The sequence below is a fragment of the Bos javanicus genome, chromosome 14 (genome assembly GCF_032452875.1).
Source record: "Bos javanicus breed banteng chromosome 14, ARS-OSU_banteng_1.0, whole genome shotgun sequence".
Classification (NCBI taxonomy): domain Eukaryota; kingdom Metazoa; phylum Chordata; class Mammalia; order Artiodactyla; family Bovidae; genus Bos; species Bos javanicus.
The window spans coordinates 10,389,989-10,409,093 of record NC_083881.1 but is presented as its reverse complement, the minus strand read 5'-3'; the positions used below and the strand labels follow the sequence as shown (position 1 = coordinate 10,409,093).

Below are 19,105 nucleotides of genomic sequence, written 5' to 3'. Positions count from 1 at the left end.
CCTCCCATCCAGGCTGTCACATAACACTGAGCAGAGTTCCCTGTGCTCTACAGTAGGTCCTTGTTGGTAATCAATTTTAAATACAGCAGCGTGTACATGTCCATTCCAAACTCCCTAACTGTCCCTTCCCCCATCCCTCCTTTCTGTTAACAACCATAAATTCGCGAAATCTCACAGATTTAACCTTATCCACAGATACTGCCCCTGTGCAGGACACGTTCCCCAGCGTTTGGATGGTGAGGCCCCGTCTGTAATCTACGCTAACTGTTCGTTCCCACTCAGCAGTTTGATGTCCAAGCTGTCCACTACCCTCCGCCCTTTCCTTCTGCATCCTCTTGGGAGGGAACCTCACTCATGCCTGTGGCCGTAACTGCCAGCTAATGTTGATGACTCATTAACATCAACTTAAAAAATTAATGCTTTTGAACTGTGGTGCTGGAGAAGACTCTTGAGAGTCCCTTGGACTGCAAGGAGATCCAACCAGTCCATCCTAAAGGAGATCAATCCTGAATATTCATTGGAAGGACTGATGCTGAAGCTCCAATACTTTGGCCACCTGATGCGAAGAGCCAACTCATTAGAAAAGACTCTGATGCTGGGAAAGATTGAAGGCAGGAAGAGAAGGGGGTGACAGAGGATGAGATGGTTGGATGGCATCACTGACTTGGTGGGCATGAGTTTGAGCAAGCTCCAGGAGATGGTGAAGGACAGGGAAGCCTGGCATGGTGCAGTCCATGGGGTCACAAAGAGCTGGATACAACCGAGCAACTGAATGACAAATGTTGATGACTGAGGCCTGCACGCCTAAGCCCAACCTCTCCGATTCCAGACACTTCCAACCCCCGGTAACAGCAACAGCAGCCATGCAACCTCCAGATTTAGAACCTCAGTGCTGCAGAGTCACCTGGTCCCGCACGGGTAAATCAGGTTACGAGGCCAAAATCAGCCTCACAAAGAATGGCTCTTATCTGCACGGGGACAGAACCCGGGAGCAGCGCCTAGGAACCCCGGGGCATCATTTCCACTCACTTTGTCATCCAGGTCATCATCGCTCTCATCCATCTCCTCCTGTCGAAGATTCCACTCATATTCCACGTGGACGTGTGGATTGAACTTTCCAGATTTAGCTTGGGAAAGCTGAAAATGACAGCAGTTTTAATTTAAAGGCGAGGCACCCTGACATTATATAAACGTCAAGTAGCTTCCACCTCATTCCTGGTTTCAGATTAATCACCAGTAGCTGCGATGTAGGCAAGACTCTGATTATACAAATGGGACAGACTGCCACAGGACAGACCTGAGAGGGATTGCCAAGAATTACAAGCAGAGCCTTTCTAATCTGGATGACTTCTCTTCAAAATGAAAAGTTTTCTTAACATCATGAACATGCGTCTCAAGAATTTACAACTGTAAATTCTTGGCTGGAGGGCAAAATTGGAGTTAGAAAAGTTTGAAAGGTCTGCCTCTAAGGTCAGATGGCCCCAGTTCCACGCAGGGTACACTTTCTCAGTCATAAAATAGGGCAGGGGTGACTCAACTTCCTCAAAGGATTCTTACAAAAAATAAAGAAGGACAACTGCAGGGCCTGGACATTTGGCAGAAACTCCAGGGAGCATCACTTACCTTCCTGTCGTACCCTTTTCTGTGGGTAAGGGACTCAAGCTCTATGTAAAGGCCCAGAGGTCTAAGCAAGAACCAGTGGGGCTGGGGGTGAGTGTGTACATAGAATGGGCAGGGCAGGGCACTGAACACGCTGGGGATCATTACACTTTGAGCTTTACTTGCCCTATTATTTCATTTTATTTTTGGGGACAGCCTGCATAATCTTAGTTCCCCAACCGGGGACTGCACCCGGGCCCCCTGCAGTGGAAGTGTGGCGTCTTGACCGCTGGACTGCTAGGGAAGTCCTCAAATAATTACTTAGTATTAAGCTACAGAGAAAGACTAATGGCCTGGCAAAGAAGAAAAAGCAGCACTTTGGGACAACTTGTAGGTCACCCCAAAAACCTCCAAACAACAAAAATATCCCCAGCACCTCAATCCACACCTCTGGCTGGTAACAAGACCTCTCAGATGCCTTTTAGCTGCTACACTGTAACTGCACGGAAAAGATGTGGATGAAGAATCGATCACTTCACTGAGTTTTAAAATCTAGCCTTAGTGCTGGCCTGAATTTCTTTAGCCTATGTCCCCCACCTCACCTCCTCCTCAAAAAATATGCTTCTCTAATTCCCAGTCTCGGTTTCTGAGAACGCCCTTTTAAGGCAGAGGGTCTAACCCGTTTCCCACTCTGCTTACCAGGTCTTCACACTGAGTGGCTTTCAGTCTCTTTGCTATGTCCAGGGCGGTCTCTCCAGCCTGATTAACTGAAACAGGGGGAATACATTTGCATGATTATCTAAGATGCATCTTGAAAAGGCAAAGAACAAGACTCAGAGTACAACGGAATGGGCATGTCTCAGTTGCAGCAGACTGAATGCTCTTACAGTGGTTATTCTTTCTCCCTTTTTAAAAAAATGTATTTTATTTTTTGGCTGCACTGCGTAGCATGTGGGATCTTAATTCCCAACCAAGGATGGAAACTTCGCCCCCTGCATTGGAAGCATGGAGTTTTAACCGCTGCACCTCCAGTGAAGCCCCTCGCCGTGGCTGTGAAGAGGCACTTGGCCATACTTACCGACATCCACAGTGGGCTTGCTCCTAAGCAGCAGCTTCAAACACTCTGGTTTACTGTACATACTACAGTAGTGCAGGGCCGTGTTCCCCAGGGCCGTCTGCTTATCTAGGTTCCCACTGAAAAATGAAAGCATTCGGAAAACAAATGACTTGCTCTGTAACTTAGAACTACAGATGAACCACTTTTACCCATGCTAACGACTGAGTCAAATTTGAGACCTTCTTCTTAGAGGCAGGGAAGATGATGTTGTTTCTAGCATGACACCTGAATTTATAAGCAGCGTAATGACAACAACAGCCAGCACTTTTGGAGCGCCTACTGTGTTTAGGACAGACACACGTCTCTTACACCTATCAGCTCACTTAATCTTCACAACCATCTTATGGGGTGGGTATATTATCAACTTTATTTTTCAGACAAAAACAGTTACAGAGGATAAAGTCCTCGAGATTACCAAGACACAGATGATGGAGTAGGGATCTGAACATAGGCAGTGTTTCTGGAGCCAATGGTATGAACCACTACACTGAACCACCTCTATGGAAGAGGCTGGTTGTTACAATCTGCCTTGAAGAACAAAGACACCATTCTTTGAATGTGGGTTCAAATCCCCTATTTTGATTACTTTCCTTTGAATGAGCTCCAGTTCCTCTTCCTAATGTGTGGATTACAGAACTACCCAAAAAAGAATTCAACAAACCCAAACCTCCTGCGCTCAATATTGTTCTCCTTGCTGCTGCTGCTAAGTTGCTTCAGTTGTGTCCGACTCTGTGCGACCCCATAGATGGCAGCCCTCCAGGCTCCTCCATCCCTGGGATTCTCCAGGCAAGAATACTGGAGTGGGTTGCCATTTCCTTCTCCAATGCATGAAAGTGAAAAGTGAAAGTGAAGTCGCTCAGTCATGCCCGACTCTTAGCGACCCCATGGACTACAGCCTACCAGGCTCCTCTATCCATGGGATTTTCCAGGCAAGAGTACTGGAGTGGGGTGCCATTACCTTCTCTGATTGTTCTCCTTAGTATGTCCTAAATTTGAATTAGCAATTGAGTCAGCCACACATACTGAAGTTACAAACAATAAAAACTCACAGAGCTGTTTTACTTGTGCTGTTAAGTCTCTGCTCTTTCAGCCTCCCTTAAGTAGCAGGTTTTGGACACAGAGAAAGGATTTTACAGTTATCTAGGCCAAGGGTTGGCCAACTATAGGCCATGGGCCATATCTGGCCCTCTGCTTGTTTTTGTAAATAAAGTTTTATTAGAACATGGCCATGCTCACTTGTTTACATACTGATCATGGCAGTTTTCACACTATGATGGCAACACTGAATGGCTGTGACAGATACCTCATGGCCTGCAAAGCCTATAAGAGTATCTGGCTCTTTACAGAAAAAAATTGCCGAGTCCTGATCCAGGCCACCAAGAGGGCTGTTTATGTCAACTCACAATGCACATTCAGAGAAAACTAAAACTGTACCAGTTTTGTACAAGGAAGTCCACCAAATGGAGAGATGTCTGGTCTGCGGTTCGGACTGCAAGATGAAGGGCTGTCTCCCCAAGCTCCTAAAGGGAAAGAACAAATATAAATAGGGTGATGAGATGTCCTGGTTTGCCTAGACAGGCTTCGTTTATGTCCAGTTGCCCAAAAGTAGTTATTAACAGCAGCCCCTTTCAGTCTCAAATTGTCCTGATTTAAACATGGTCACTTAATGTGTCACCTCACTCTGTGTTGTTATGACGTCCTCTTTTAAACTGGCTTTCCACATCCCTCCTCATCCTGATTTTGGGGAGGCTGTTACCTGTCCGGGTTCCAGCAGCGGTTCCATTAGCTCCACCCCCTCTGCATAGACTTGAATTAGTGCAAGTAAATCCCTGGATTTGATGGCCTCAAGCAATTCATTCAGTTTAGCTGATGAAGATGAACAGGTCTTCCGTGAAAACCTATGATCTACATACTTTGCAGTGATATATTCCTTCCGTACGGTCCTAAAATAGACCAAAACAAAATGAACTGAGATTTTTTTATTTTTCAAGAGCTAAGAAAAGATTTAAATTTTTTCTGACAAACAGTTCTGCGAAGAGTTATTTTAGTTAAGACACACTTCTCTTCAACATTCCAGCTGACTAGGTTTAAATGAAGTTGACTGCGGCAGAGACAGAATGAAGAAACTGATAGGAAACTGAAGCTCCGCGTGGCTGTCACTGAAGCCCCTCCCACAGGCCAAGTGCGGAGTTCCAGGGGGACAGATGGTGGTCCTTCCTGCTGTGGACAACATGCCCAGAGCCTAGGTGGGCCTGGCGCAGCATTTCTCCTTCTCATCGGACCTATCCCTCCTCTGCTTCAGTTCAAATGGTTCTGAGCCTGCCTCCCTAGCTGCAGGAGTGAGTCTATGACCTAAGTGCCCAAATGGCCACCTTTGGGGAAAGGGTGATGTTGACATTGGCTCAGAGGAAAGGTCAGACAAGAGTCAGGAGAGTGAGCTAGGGTCCAGGTGATGCTGTCTGACATCCTGGATACAGACGTGCCTGAACTCACCCTTTGAGTTTCCCTATTACATGAGCCCATAAAGTAAAACACAAAGAATGGATCTGGAGTTCCAATCTTAGTCCTACAGCATATCAGCTACGTAACTTTGGTCAAACTACTTAATCTTCAGTTTTTGTTTATTTCATCTGAAAATGAGGATAGTAATTCACCAGTGTATTTTGAATTAAAGAACATACAGTACCTAATAGGTGCTTTCCACTTTCCAAGAGGGCTCTAATTCATGGAGTCTGGCTCCTGAGTCTACATGAGAGATTCAGAGAACCACGAGCTCTCAGAAGGGGAAGGCAGGGCCAATGCTGCCTCTCATGTGAGCAGTAGGAAACAAAAATCCATGCTCTTACAAAATTTATCCTAAAGTAACACCTTCAAGGTTTGGGTCATGTAAACACTTAAAAAATGCTGGTGTGAGCAAGACTGGGCCATGTACAAGCTGAGCATTTACTGTTACCACATTCGTGAAGTAATCCCAGACTGTATTTGGTTGTGGTTGTCTTGTAATCAAACTAGCTTCTGAAAGCCCTGTTTCTCAGTGCAATTGGAGCTCATTAGTGTGGAAAAAAGACATGCAAGCAGTTTTTGTGGTAGGATGACGGTCGGTTAAACCACACGCCCCTCAGATTAGCTTAGGGTATTATACATGTCCCCAGCATCCTTGACTTCTCTTCTCTGACACTTAAACCACAACTATGAGTAAACAAGCTATTGTTTAATTGTCTGGTTAGTACCCAGGTGTCCCAAGGACAGGATTTATACCTAGTTTTGTGCTTTTCCAGATCCCCAGCATCTAACATAATACGAGGCGCAGACTAAACATACAGTATGCGTTTGTTGAATTCAAAGAAAAGACAACTGCCAAAAGGCCTTCTGGAAGATTGCATTTCATAATTTCAGACTGAAAAAGCACGTTCATCGAATGTGCACCACGGTAACTTTAGTGCTTTGCAAATTTGGTGCCTGAATAACCAACCACCCGGGAAGGGCTGGCAAAACATTGAGGATGGTGTCTGTGTCTCTGATCCCTTGAGTGGGAATTAAACCTCTTTTCTCCTATTTATCCACAGGATTTAGAATTTTAAAGTTTAAAGTCAACGTAAAGCCTTTTGAATAGGTTTCAAGAGTCACATGACTCAATAATGAGTTAGGGGGTCTCATGACTCAGGGGGTCTCGTGTCCACGCCCACCCCAGAGGAAGGACTTTTATTAGTTTCCTGGGTATTTGCCAGTGTTTCTTTAAGCAGACCCAAGTGAAAATAAATGTATATGTTTATGTGCGTCCTTCATTGTCCAAATCAATTTGGAGTCCAGACAGAATAGCGAGAGTTCAAAACTGAGGGATTAATCAGGAGATGTGCCCCCAGTTCGGTTCCTGAGTTTGGAGAGGGATTCTGGGTTGGGGTTTAAGGTGTGCCTATATGCACTTCCTCCCATGCCCTTACCCCTCCCTGCTCCAAAGGCAGCATGCTCTGAAGGCTGCTCTGTACCGATGGTTTCACTTGACAGTCATTCTGGAGATGATCCCCGACCAGGGCAGGAGAGGCTCCTGTATTCCTTTTTACATTTATAAGGTGTTCCGCTGTGTGGCCACACTACAGACTATGCCTGTGTGTTGTTCAGTCATATCCGGCTGTTTGCGACCCCACGGACTGCAGCACACCAGGCTTCCCTGTCCTTCACTATTTCCTGGAGCTTACTCAAACTCATGACCATTGCGTCGGTGATGCCATCCAACCATCTCATTCTCTGTTGCCCCGTTCTCCTGCCCTCAGTCTTCCCAGCATCAGGGTCTTTTCCAGTGAGTCAGCTCTTCCCATCAGGTGGCCACAGTATTGGAGCTCCGGCTTCAGCGTCAGTCCTTCCAATGAATATTCAGGGCTGATTTCCTTTAGGATGGACTGATTTGATCTTCCTGCAGTCCAAGGGATTCTTAGGTAGACATCTGCTTTGTTCCTAATCTTTCTCTAATACAGAACGGGAACAACCTCCCAGAAGGGCAGGTGCTGAGTCAGGGTAAATAAATCTATAATTATGATAAACATGTCTAATTTGCCTCTTGTGGCTGGTGTTCCGTTTGTACTCCCACCAACAACACAAGAGCAGAGATGCCTGTTTTCCCACAGTCTGGATGAGCGGGCTGTTAAGCACCTGGATTGTTGCCAATCTGATAGGAATCTCGCATTGCTTTAGTTTGTCTCTTATTTACCACAATATGTGATGATTAAGCATTAACTGTCCTTATGAAGATTTATCCTCCACAGAGCAGCTACAATTACTTAGGGAAAGGTGATGGCAAAAATAGTTGGTGCATTCCAGAAATGGGCTTCCCAGGTGGCTCAGTGGTGAAGAACCCGCCTGCCAATGCAGGAGACCTGGGTTCAATCCTGGATTGCGAAGATTCCCCTGGAGGAGGAAATGGCAACCCACTCCAGTATTCTTGCCTGGAGAATCCCAGGGACAAAGGAGCCTGGCGGGCTACAGTCCATGGGGTCACAAAGAGTCGGACACGATTGAAGCCACTGAACAACAATTTCAGAAGTACTGTGCTCTGTTTTTTCCTCATAATGAGTTTTCCTCTGGTGGGGAAGAATGCCATAGCCACGAAGAAGTTTGGGGAAGGGTAGAAGAACAACTATAGAACAGTAAAGAATTCAGTATATTAGAAATACTTACATATCACTTGAAGGGGTGGGTTTTGGTGAGGGACTGGGTAAATTTGCTTCCATAATATCATTAAAACTATTGTTTCCTACATTCTTGGCCAGCTGTAACATAAACAAAACGCAGCAGAGTAAACGCATTACTACTAGTTTAGGAGTTTACTATTACTTGCTTTGGAGATTTCTGAATATAGTATTTTCCCTCAATTGATTCAGAATACAGACCATTCATCCACCTGGTCAAGAGATAATTTACTGGGCATATACTACGTGCCAGATAGTGAACTTCTGAGTGCAGTTCTGGAATATAGAGTGTTCCCTCTCATGGGAGATAATGGACTGGTGGAACCATGGATAAGAAAACTAATGATTTTCACAAACACAATGTGATAAATGTTTAACTAGAATACGATGTGGTCCCACACACAGACACAGAGACACACACACACACACACACACACACAGTCTGAGATTAAACAGCAGGTTCCATATTTGAATCTCATATGAAGGAGGTTAAATGCTATTGCCTAAAGCAAAAACTTTTCAATTACCATCATGACTCATTTTTAGAGAAAGCAGATTTACTCTTATTAGCCAGAGAAGAGTGTAAGATTCCTTTATATTTGGGGTACAAATTAAGATGCTACAGGTAATTAATGAAGAGGCCTCAGGAAAAATTTTGCTTCTAGGTTCAAGAACATTCCAAGAAAATTTTTCCTGAAGGGCTTTTGGTCATTCAGACAATTTAGGGATCAATGCGAAGAAACATTCATGTGATCAGTCTCTTGGGCTTCCCTGGTGGCTCAGAGGGTAAAGAATCTGCCTGCAATGCAAGATACCCAGGTTTGATCCCTGGGTCAGGAAGATCCCCTGGAGACGGGAATGGCTACCACTCCAGTATTCTTGCCTGGAGAACCTCCATGGACAGAGGAGTCTGGTGGGCTAAAGTCCATGGTATCACAAAGAGGCGGACACGACTGAGCAACTAACACTTTAACTTTTCACGACGCTTCCAAGAAAATGTGTTCTTCAGGACAAATTTGGTCATTTGGTCACTCGGATAACCTGGGGATAGATGTGAAGAAACATCCAGGCAATCAGGTCTCTGGGGTTTACTGTATTTAAGTGTCTAGGATTTGGACTCTTCCTATTTTGAGTTGTCAAACTGGGTTTCATTCACCCAAGTCAAGGAGAGGGACTGGCACCACTTTCACATTAAAGGATGCTGCAGGCATTACGTCTGAGTCTCTTCTCTACAATGCTGAAGTGAATAGGGAGCCGTGTATAAGAACCATATTTTCTAAATCAAGGGGCTCATGCAACACAAGACAGACCATTGTTGCTTAATGAATGCTTAGACTTCAGGTTTTCCGGGCCCCAGGCTCCCTCAGGTTCTGCTCAAGAGTCTTTCCTGTCTGAGAAGAAGCCCTGTTTCACTTCAAACCCTCTAAAGATTCTCTCATAGGCACCAGGTTCCAAATAGGCAAGATGGTGCTGATGACCATAAGGCATTATAGGAGACTCTGAATGGGCCTTTTCCCCCTATTATTTGGTGAACTGTGGGACCAATTTAATTTGGACTTGATGAGGGTGTCCTTTCTGTACCATAAAGCTAAGCACCACAACTGCACACAATTTTTTCCCTCCACCTGAAGAAGTTATGGGTTAAGGAGTGGTTGGTTTATGACAGTGGCTAATAGGCCATTCCTAATTCATATGCACTTTTACAAACAGAAAAAAACAGAAAACTCTTTAGCCATTATTTTTAATAATGTAAGCCACTAGATAAAGTGAACACGTGAGTCTGACATCTAACTCCCTTTACTGTTATGACAGTGAATCATATAAATACTAATTCTAAAAGAAAAAAAAAAAAGCAACTTTGAAACAGGCTATCCCAGAAGCAAAGAGCTAATTTTTGCAAGCTAATTATAGAAATGCATGATTTGCCAGTTCTTCAGGAAACAGAAACAGTGTTACATACCTCAAAATTTACATTTTAAATATCTATGCAAACTCACTGAACTCAGAATTAAATTCTTTGTACTCAGCAGAAACCAAAACACCCAATGCAATATATTAAATGTATTCATGACAGGTCGCTACTTACCAAGAGTTCAGAAGTTCCTAATTTGTCTAGTTCCAAAGACTGGATGCGAGAAATATGAACCCCCATTTCTCTATGGATGCCAGAACATTCTATACAGGTCAAGATACCCAAGTTGGTGGACAGCCAGGTGGGTTCTGTGGAGAGGATTTTGAAGACATGATATCTAATTTAGAGTGCCAATTACAGAGGAAGCTCCAACAGTAGTAAAATTTTTAAAATATATAAGGGAAAGATTTAGATGGAAGGTAGCAGCTATTTTTAAAACTAACAGCTTGTCAGAGAGCAAATTTTCTTTAAGACAAATTTGAAAAATAACTCTTCAATACTGAGCTGAAAACAAAATTCAGTGCCTGGTTTTTGTGAAAATGTGAGGCCTATGAAACACCCTGATAAAGGACTTCTCAGTACAGCTCACAAGGGACTGGGTTCTGCGGCCATCGTTAACCCGCACACTTGGTTAACTCGCCTTGACCTGTTATCCTGGGTATGGCTTCTTCGCAAGCACCTCTTGGTGTAAGACAGCTTCTACAGCCCCCAAGTGCCCTAGAACAACGGAACGAATACTTCTGTTACCCAAATCTTGAGGGTTCTCTGTCTGCGGCAAGCTTCTATTTACTGCTCCTCTGCCATCCTGACACTGTGTGAGGCAGCGTCACACACGTGCACAAAAGTAGAAAATCCGAGGCTTGCCTCTGAGGGGCTTATGGCCTGTTGTATAGAAGAGTCCATTTGAACTAATAAACGATTTAAAAAGTCGGCCATAATGCTTAAGAACGGGTTTGCAGGCGGATGTTCTGAGCCCTACCAGATGTGTGACCTCAGGTTGAGTCACTCAAGTTCTCCAGTCCCTCAGATTTGTCATCTGTGAAATGGGGATAAGATCAGTTATCCTACCCGGAGACCTTCTGTGAGGACTGAGTAAGAAAAGACCAGCAAAACAACTGGCACAATCCTTACTATAATATAAGCACTGGATACATGTTAGCTAATGTTAATATGCTTTCCAGGTGGTGCTAGTGTTAAAGAACCCACCTACCAATGCAGGAGACCTAAGAGATGTGAGTTTGATCTCTGGGTCAAGAAGATCCCCTGGAGGAGGGCATGGCAACCCACTCCAGTATTCTTCCTTGGAGAATCCCATGGACAAGGAGCCTGGTGGGCTATAGTTCATAGGGTCGCGGAGTGGGACACGACTGAGCGACTAAGCACGCACACAGTGTCAGTATGGAAACAACACAGATGCCATCTGAGAACACCCGTGTGATACAGAGGTTGGGGAAGTTTTACAGAACAGAAAGGAAGGACAGAGAGGCACCGTGTGCCAGCCAGTTTTGGAGACACCATTCCACTGCTTCCTCGCGGCAGCTGAACTTCGTTCGTCATCCTACTTTTCAGACGACGAAACTGAAGATGAGACTAGCTGGGGACCGGGCATGAGGTGGTCCAGACTGTGAGGAGTGGGCTGGTGATTCGAACCCAGGGTGACGGACTCCACGTCCATAATGCTGATCTAACTGGACCTTCCAGGACAGGGGGCATTTTGGCAGGTGCTGTTTAGGGAGAACAAGGCGGTGCTGGGGGGTATGTCCCAGATGGAGTGGACAGCACGGGTGACCGCACTCGGAGGTGGGAACCATTCAGGTTGGGAGTATGTGCTGGGCGTGCGAACGACGCGCTCACTTACAGCCCTAGCCAGAATACCTGCCGAGCCGCAGTCGCAGCAGACGTCGTTGCCCGGGAGCCGCTGCACGTCCTCGATGATGGCCTTCGTCAGCTCCTCCAGGCTGCTCTCCCCAGCACTCTGTTCCCCCCGGAAGGCCATGGTGAGGGCCTCCTCTTTGCTGTTCGTCAGCACCGAGATCCACCTGCCGCCAGAACAGGAGGAAGGAGACGTGAGTGCCTGGCTGGCCGCTGCGTTCTCCTTCCCCTGCAAACAACTCGGATCTTCATCTAGAACTCAAGCAGTAACAGGAGGGAAAATGAAAGAAATTAAACCTGGAAGAAAGAGTCAGAGATTGGAAAACAACAGACAGGAGAAAAGCGTGCAAGGTGAGATGAGATGGTGAACATCAGTGACCAGAGGCTTGTGTGAACACACGTGCTGTGTGCTCAGTCATGTCCGGCTCTCTGCGACCCCATGGACTGTAGCCTGCCAGGCTCCTCTGTCCATGGGATTTTCCAGGCACGAATACTGTGTGTTGCCACTTCCTTCTCCAGGGGATCTTCCTGACCCAGGGATTGAAGACGCATCTCTTGTACCTCCTGTGTTGGCAGGCAGATTCTTCACCACTAATACCACCTGGGAAACCCATGATACCTGTATTTACATGCAGCCAGAATAAAGGGAGGAAGAGGACTCAGCATGGGCTCAACCCAGTGAAAGGATGAGAAAGCACAGGTGAGAAAGGAACAGGAGGCAGGAAAGAGGGCTTAGCAAAAGGCATTGTTTTTGGAAGTCCATATGAGCAGGGGCACTTAAAAGTGAAAATGAAGGAATATTTCATTTTCCATGAAAATTCATGCTTACAAAAAAGGTACACTGACATAGAAACATGCTGATGTTTGTTATATGAAATGAAAAGTGCAAGCTATTAAAATATACATACAGCATGACCATAATATGGACCCAACAAAATAACTCTTCACTACCAGTCTATGCATAAAACAGCCTAAATACACAACAACAGGGTTGATTAGCAGAGTATGAAATAACCACAAAGTGGACTAGTTACTCAAATACTAAAATTTAAGTTTCCAACTAATTTTTGGATGACACTGGGGAAATGCTCGCAATATAATGCTTTGTGAAATAAACAGGAAAAAGTTATATAACCTCAAATTTAAATGTATTCGTGAATTGTATATTTTGTGGGGAAAAGGCTAGAAAAAAAATTCACCAAAATGTGAATACTGGATGTCTCTTGAGTGATTTTTCTGTAGGAAAAAGAACCAGATGGAATGCCTTCACTCTGTACTTTTCAGTAATTGTCCAAATCTGTAAGGAGTTATATTTCTTTCAGGAATGAGAGGGGGAAAAAAGCCAAATTAATACCACTCTCAATAAAGAACACAGTGATCCAGAACTGTGTCTTGAAGGATGTGTGCACTTGAAGCAAAGTCTGTCTACAAGAGGTTTGGAAGGAGTGACAGAGCCAGCAGTGAGAGTTAAAAACCACAGCGCCTGGTGTAGGTGTCACAGCTTTGACTCTAGGTGGTTATCACCTCACCATGTCCTGAGAAACAGGATTGTGTAGCTCAGCTTTTCCTCTGTGATGCAGAAAACCCAACTGTTCAGACAAAACCAACAGTCCAGGGACGGGGTAGGCAATTACTACCTTGTAAGTTAAAAAATACTTTTTCTATCATGTAGTCTCAAGTTAGAAACTAGAAATTATTCTGTTAAAAACAATGTAAGGATCTGGGTTCCATAGGGCAGGTCCCTGTGCATTTTATTAGCAGTAGTATTGATAATGCTGGAGTCTCTATACTGCTTTCCTTAGGCATTTTGGTATTTTGGCTATCCGATATTACCAGTATCTACTATGTGCCAAGTACTTACAATTTTTGAAATATAATCCTCCAATAAGCCTCTGAGTTAGGGTTTACAATGCTTTAAAGAGACAGAGGCCTAGAGAGATTCAGTGACTTGCCCAGAGCCCTATAGTGGGACTGACGTCAGACTGGGATGAGAAAACAGCTCTGCTGACCCCCTTTTTTCAGAGTTCCTCCTGTTATGCCACATTTGCCTCTTTACTTGAGAACTCATGACAAATTAAATAAATAAAAAAGTTTGTCATGATGATCCAAAAATATACATTTAAAGGACAATTCATTTTCTGGAAGAATAAAGCAAATGTGGCAGAATAGCTTCATTTCAAAAGGGTTGAGAATCAAAGCAACTATTTCTGAAAATTCTTCAAAAACCTTTAAAATTGTTTTAAAGTAACCGGCACATAAAAAATTATTAAAAAGTAAAATAGTGCATAATTGTGTTTTAATACTTTAAAAGCCACTTTGAGTTTATAGGAGTAAAAAAAAAAAAAATTGGCACTGTATGAGGATTTAGGAAACGGCAACCCACTCTGGTAATCTTGCCTGGGAAATCCCATGGACAGAGGAGCCTAGTGGGCTACAGTTCATGGGGTCGCAATGAGTCGGACACAACTCAGCGACCAAACCACCACCACCACCACACATTTCATCTCAAGTCTCAAAATTCTGCAAGCGAGGCCTGTAACCCTCTCAGGGACAAGAAAGCCGGGGTGGGATGACCTTACCAAGATCCAAAAGCCACTAACAGGCAGACTGTGGACTAGAAATCAAGTCTGCCTGACCTCAAACATTCAGCTGCTCTTCAGCTGGACCTGCCTCCTTCCTTGGTGGGCCGATAAAGGATTTCTCTGCTCAGTTCACTGGATGCTTTCACATGAGACAACAGCTCAGTGAGGCAGTGGAACTTCCTCTGTGTAACTTGGAGAAAAATGTGTGACTTGAAGGATGCCAGAATCTCCTCCATCAAAATCAAGTCTGCCACCACAACTACTGGAACCCAGAGAGAATCCCAAATGGAGCCACTCCCCCAAACATGAATTACTCCAGCGCTGAGTAAAGCCCTCCAAGTGCAGATGGTGGGATTAGAAATGCAGAAGGCGCAGTCCTTGTCCTCAGGAGCTCCAGGTCTCCAGAGGGCTGAGACTGAGCCAGGGGACCCAGAGGGGTGTGAAGAGGCCTGCGGGGAGGGAGCAAAACCTCTCGGGCAGTGAGGCTTGAGCAGAACCTTGAAGGGGACACCTGAGTTGACTGAGCACCCCAGACTAAAAGAAGAGACCCATGGGAAAGCCCAGGGCTGACAGCTAAGCAGGGGAAACCCACCAGGACTGGTTCTTAGTAATAAAAAGAACACTTTTAAGTATACTATACAGAAGAGATAAAGGTGCTTTTTTCAGTTTAAGGTCTTGTGCTGTGATTTCAAAACTACTTACGCTACATAATCCTGCTCATCTTCGGCCTGAAAGTGATAGGTCCTGTTATCTGAAATACAAAAAAAGAGAAAAAAAAAAGCAAAATCTTAGAAAGCAGCATGCTTCAGGTATTAATACAGATTTTAAAAGTTCCTGAGGAGAACACACTGAAAGCAGGATTCTGGTATTCTTTTTGCACCTTTTTGTTTCAGCAGTTACACGATTCACTCTGTCAATACTGCTTTTCTGAAGAGAAACAGGAATACAGAAGGTAACTGCAAACACCACCCAATGCCTAAGCATTGCTTTTGAAAAACAAGTGGGAAGGGGGATGGGTCCCACCTGGTCACGCAGATAATTTGTTCTTTTTCACCACGCCACCCGGCATGTGGGATCTTAGTTCCCCTACCTGGGATCAAACCCGCGCCCCCTGCATTGGAAGTCTGGAGTCTTAACCACTGGACTTCTGGGGAAGTCCCTCAAGTAGATCTTAAAAAATCGGAGAGTGCTAGCTGCCATAGTATTAGTATTTCACTTTCCTTTTCCAATTTGCCTTTCACTGGTTTTTCTTTTTAAAGAATTTCTTTTTGTAAGAATTCATAACTCACAGGGCAGCCCTGATGTTCAGACAAGTCCTGCCCGAGGTTGCTCTCTGGTTAAATCAGGCTTCAGGAAGGGAGGGTTCAAGCCCTGCTGGAGGGTCATCCTCCAAGGTGTGACCCACGTAAGGAGGGGGCAGCTGGACCTGGGCAGTGTGGGCAGGTGTGCATGAAGGAAACTCTTCCTTAGAATATGGGATTTACTCGGATGCTTCCATATACTGAGGTCCAACTACCACTGTCTTATCCGCTTCACTTTCTAGGCAGTCACTCACTCAGTGACTGCTCCAGGCTAGGCGCCCCCACCTCCTGCGAAAGAGGCGGTGCGTGTGCCCAAGTACACCACACAGGTGCTGGAACCCAAGCGCCCCGGGTGAACCCCAGCTTTACTACTGAGGCTTTATGTTAAGTCGCTGGACCTTCCTGAGTCTCAGTTTTTTCTTCTGTGAAACAGGAAAATGACAAGGTTTTTCAGAGGATTACCCATCATGGACATAAAGCACCCAGCACATATTGTGGCTAGAGTCACTCAGTTGTGTCTGACTCTTTGCTACCCTGTGGACTGCAGCACGCCAGGCTTCCCTGTCCGTCATTATTTCCCGGAGTTTACGCAAACTCATGTCCATTGAGTCGGTGATGTCATCCAACCATCGCATCCTCTGTTGCCCCCTTCTCCTGCCCTCGGCCTTTCCCAGCATCAGCTCTTTGCATCAGGTGGCCAAAGTACTAAAGTACCAGGGGCACCCATGAAAGCACAGGGAGCCAGCCTAGAGGAAAACAATCTCCTTTCCCTCCAAAGACTATGAGGACACAGGCTATCAGTTGAGGGGGTGGATGGGCCAAAAGCATGTTCCGACCCATGGAGGACAGAGCACAGGGTCATTGATTTAGGACGTCAGAAGGCAGTTCTTGGCAGCAGGGAAATGACTTCTCCTTTCAGAGAGATTCTGCAGGGGTAAAACTCTGGAGCTGGGCAGACATAGCAGCACGCCTCACTGTCAAGTCCATGTCCGTGCTTCTGTTTTCTTATTTTTTAACTGAAATTTTATTTTTTGACCACATTGCATAGCATGTGGGATCTTAGTTCCCCGACTAGGAAATGAACCTGCACCCCGTGATTTGGAAGTGCAAAGTCTTAACCACTGGACCACCAGGGAAGTCTCCCGTCTGCGCTTCCATCAGAGTCATCCCGCGACTTTTTAAGAGAGACCTATGTCTGGGCATCACATTAAAGACCGATTCAGCACACATAGGAGAACAAGGGGAACGTGCTCAGGGAAATCCCTCCCAGGGGATAAAGCTCATGGTCAAGAACTGGCCTGGTTTACTGGACATATCTAGATTCTCCTCCACTGCAGGTCGCTTATGCCTTCCTACCCCAGGTGAGTTCTGTGTAGAGAGACCCAGGCTCCTCCCAGAGCAGTGTGCCCAGCATACACCTCCTCTCAAGGAGCCCTGCTTGGGAAACACATGACTTCCGACCCAAAGAACGGGAACGGGCAGGTGGCAGGATCCACAGTAACTGACCCGGGAGAAAAAGGACTCACGTGATATCAGGTCAAAAGACTTCTTGTCCTCGGCATTCGGCTTCACCTGGCAAGTGAGAAGGTTCAGCTTGGCTGGCTGTCTGTTGGACTGGACATGACAGAAAACAGAGAAGTTAAACGCAACACAGCCCGCCACCCCCGCTGGCCCCGTGCCCGTGGGCCAGGTCAGGAGTTCATCATACCTTCGATAAGGTCTAATTCACCCTACTGGAACACTTAATCTCATTAAACAAGAAGGAAAAAAAAAAGTTAGGCGGCCTACTCAATGGCTTTTAACTGTGCGTAAGTGTCCCAGTGGTTAATGAGGATGGAACCAAGATAATTCATCTCTCTTTCAATGACCAGTGGGTATAACCCAAGGAACTGTGACTTTCTGGAATCTGCACGTACACGAGCGCAGAGTTGACACTTGAATCACTTACTGTGAAACACAGCTGAGTGTAGTTTCTTTATCCACTCACAATGACCCCAGTCACCAGTCACTGCAAATCCCATGTCCCAGGTAGCCACAAATTTTAGTTGCCACACAAAATTCATTTTACTTCTCCCCAAAAGTACAAGGACAGTTACCACCCATGAGACTTTGCTTAACCAACCCCAAAATCTGGAGGAAAATATAATGAAGATTTCCTATCACTTCCCGGCCAGTCTCTTGGTCACGCATATATTAATAATTCACACAGACTCTGGAGCGTCTAGACAGTCATGCTAATGTAGGCTTTGCCTTAAAAGAGTCTTGCCACATGATCACTCTGCTCAGAGCTCCTTCCAGCCCTCCTGCCCGCATCTGTCCGTGGTCACACTCTGGTCAATGATGAATGCCAGTTTCTGGAAGGAGCAGACCAAGGGGTGAAGGGCCTGAGTGCCCGGGCCTGGCTGTGCTTCAGTAGAAGCCTGCAAAAGTCAGGTCTGCAAGCCCACCCCAGCTGAAGGTCATCATGCTGACAACCTCCACGCCAGGAGCATGACCACCCAACCAACTTGAGTCTTTAGGGAAAAGAGGGAGAGGAAGTAGAAAGGGGGCCCCTCAGTGGCGTATTATGATCAAGAATACTTCAGATGCATACTGTGCCTCTCATTCTCAATAATGGCTACCAGACACTTAATTTCCGTTTCAACAACTTCTGAGATCTTCCTCTGTGGTTTCAAGGATATCAGACACAGAAAGGATATTAGATACCCTATGTCCTGAGTTTATCCGTTCCAAAGCAAGCTCTCTGTGGGTAGGAAGTGAGAAGACAATCCAGGGATTTCATGTTCTTTGTGGGCACATGTGACTTAGGCATAGAAACCAGAAGTCAAGTCCTGTACAGGGCGGTTTTGCCTAAGAAGAAACAGTGCCCTGTACTACAGACTGACTGCCAAACCCAGAATAGGGAGGCAAGGAGGTTGTGGGTCTGCAAATTTTTCTTAGAACAGATCTGGGGTTTGGGTTGCTAAAGGCCTCAAGTCTCCAAAACCGGCAGCTACAACCACAAACTTTGGCTGGGTCCACCGTAAAAGGAATTGCTAGTCCTCATCCTTTTGCGTGTTGGTAAAATTGCTGGATTTCCCGTATGAATGACAAAGACATCTGACAGGCTGAAAAGATAGTGAGCCCAGTTAATGGTGAGACTGCAGACTACCACGTTCCAATGTGGCAGCCACATTCTGAAGGAGGATACAGAAAAGCTTAGGGAAGATCAAGGGATGATTAAAGGAGTGGAAAATGGGGACTTTGAAGCGGGTTTAAAGGCATCATTTGGTTGGAGCAAAGAGGCTGGGGCGTGACTTAACCGTCTGCCGGGACGTGAAGGGTTGTCACTGGGGAAGGTTGGGCAGCTGTTTTCCATTTGTACAGACGGAGGAGAAAGGCCCTCCAATTGTAGAAGGTCTGAGCCAGACACGAGGAAGAACTTCCCAGGCTTACATGATTATGTGTAATAAGGGGTTGCAAGTTTCTTAACCTAAATAGAGAAAGCTCTTCAAAGACATTAAGAATTTTTGAGACACCATTCATATTTGAATGTGGCA

At 45.5% G+C, this 19,105-nt stretch overlaps 1 protein-coding gene across 4 annotated transcripts in view; it reads right to left on the bottom strand.

Annotated features, from left to right (window-relative positions):
• The window catches only part of ASAP1 (ArfGAP with SH3 domain, ankyrin repeat and PH domain 1), a 339,237-nt gene that overhangs the window by 32,818 nt on the left and 287,314 nt on the right, over positions 1–19,105 (bottom strand). For all 4 annotated transcript variants that reach the window (XM_061438581.1, XM_061438583.1, XM_061438584.1 and 1 more), the window contains 10 exons: positions 17,093–17,180; positions 14,968–15,016; positions 11,687–11,850; positions 9,986–10,119; positions 7,889–7,980; positions 4,473–4,659; positions 4,151–4,236; positions 2,678–2,793; positions 2,299–2,366; positions 1,030–1,137 (listed from right to left, as the gene is read on the bottom strand). In XM_061438581.1, coding sequence (XP_061294565.1) covers positions 1,030–1,137; positions 2,299–2,366; positions 2,678–2,793; positions 4,151–4,236; positions 4,473–4,659; positions 7,889–7,980; positions 9,986–10,119; positions 11,687–11,850; positions 14,968–15,016; positions 17,093–17,180 — 1,092 coding nt within the window. The remainder of the gene's footprint in view (positions 1–1,029; positions 1,138–2,298; positions 2,367–2,677; positions 2,794–4,150; positions 4,237–4,472; positions 4,660–7,888; positions 7,981–9,985; positions 10,120–11,686; positions 11,851–14,967; positions 15,017–17,092; positions 17,181–19,105) is intronic.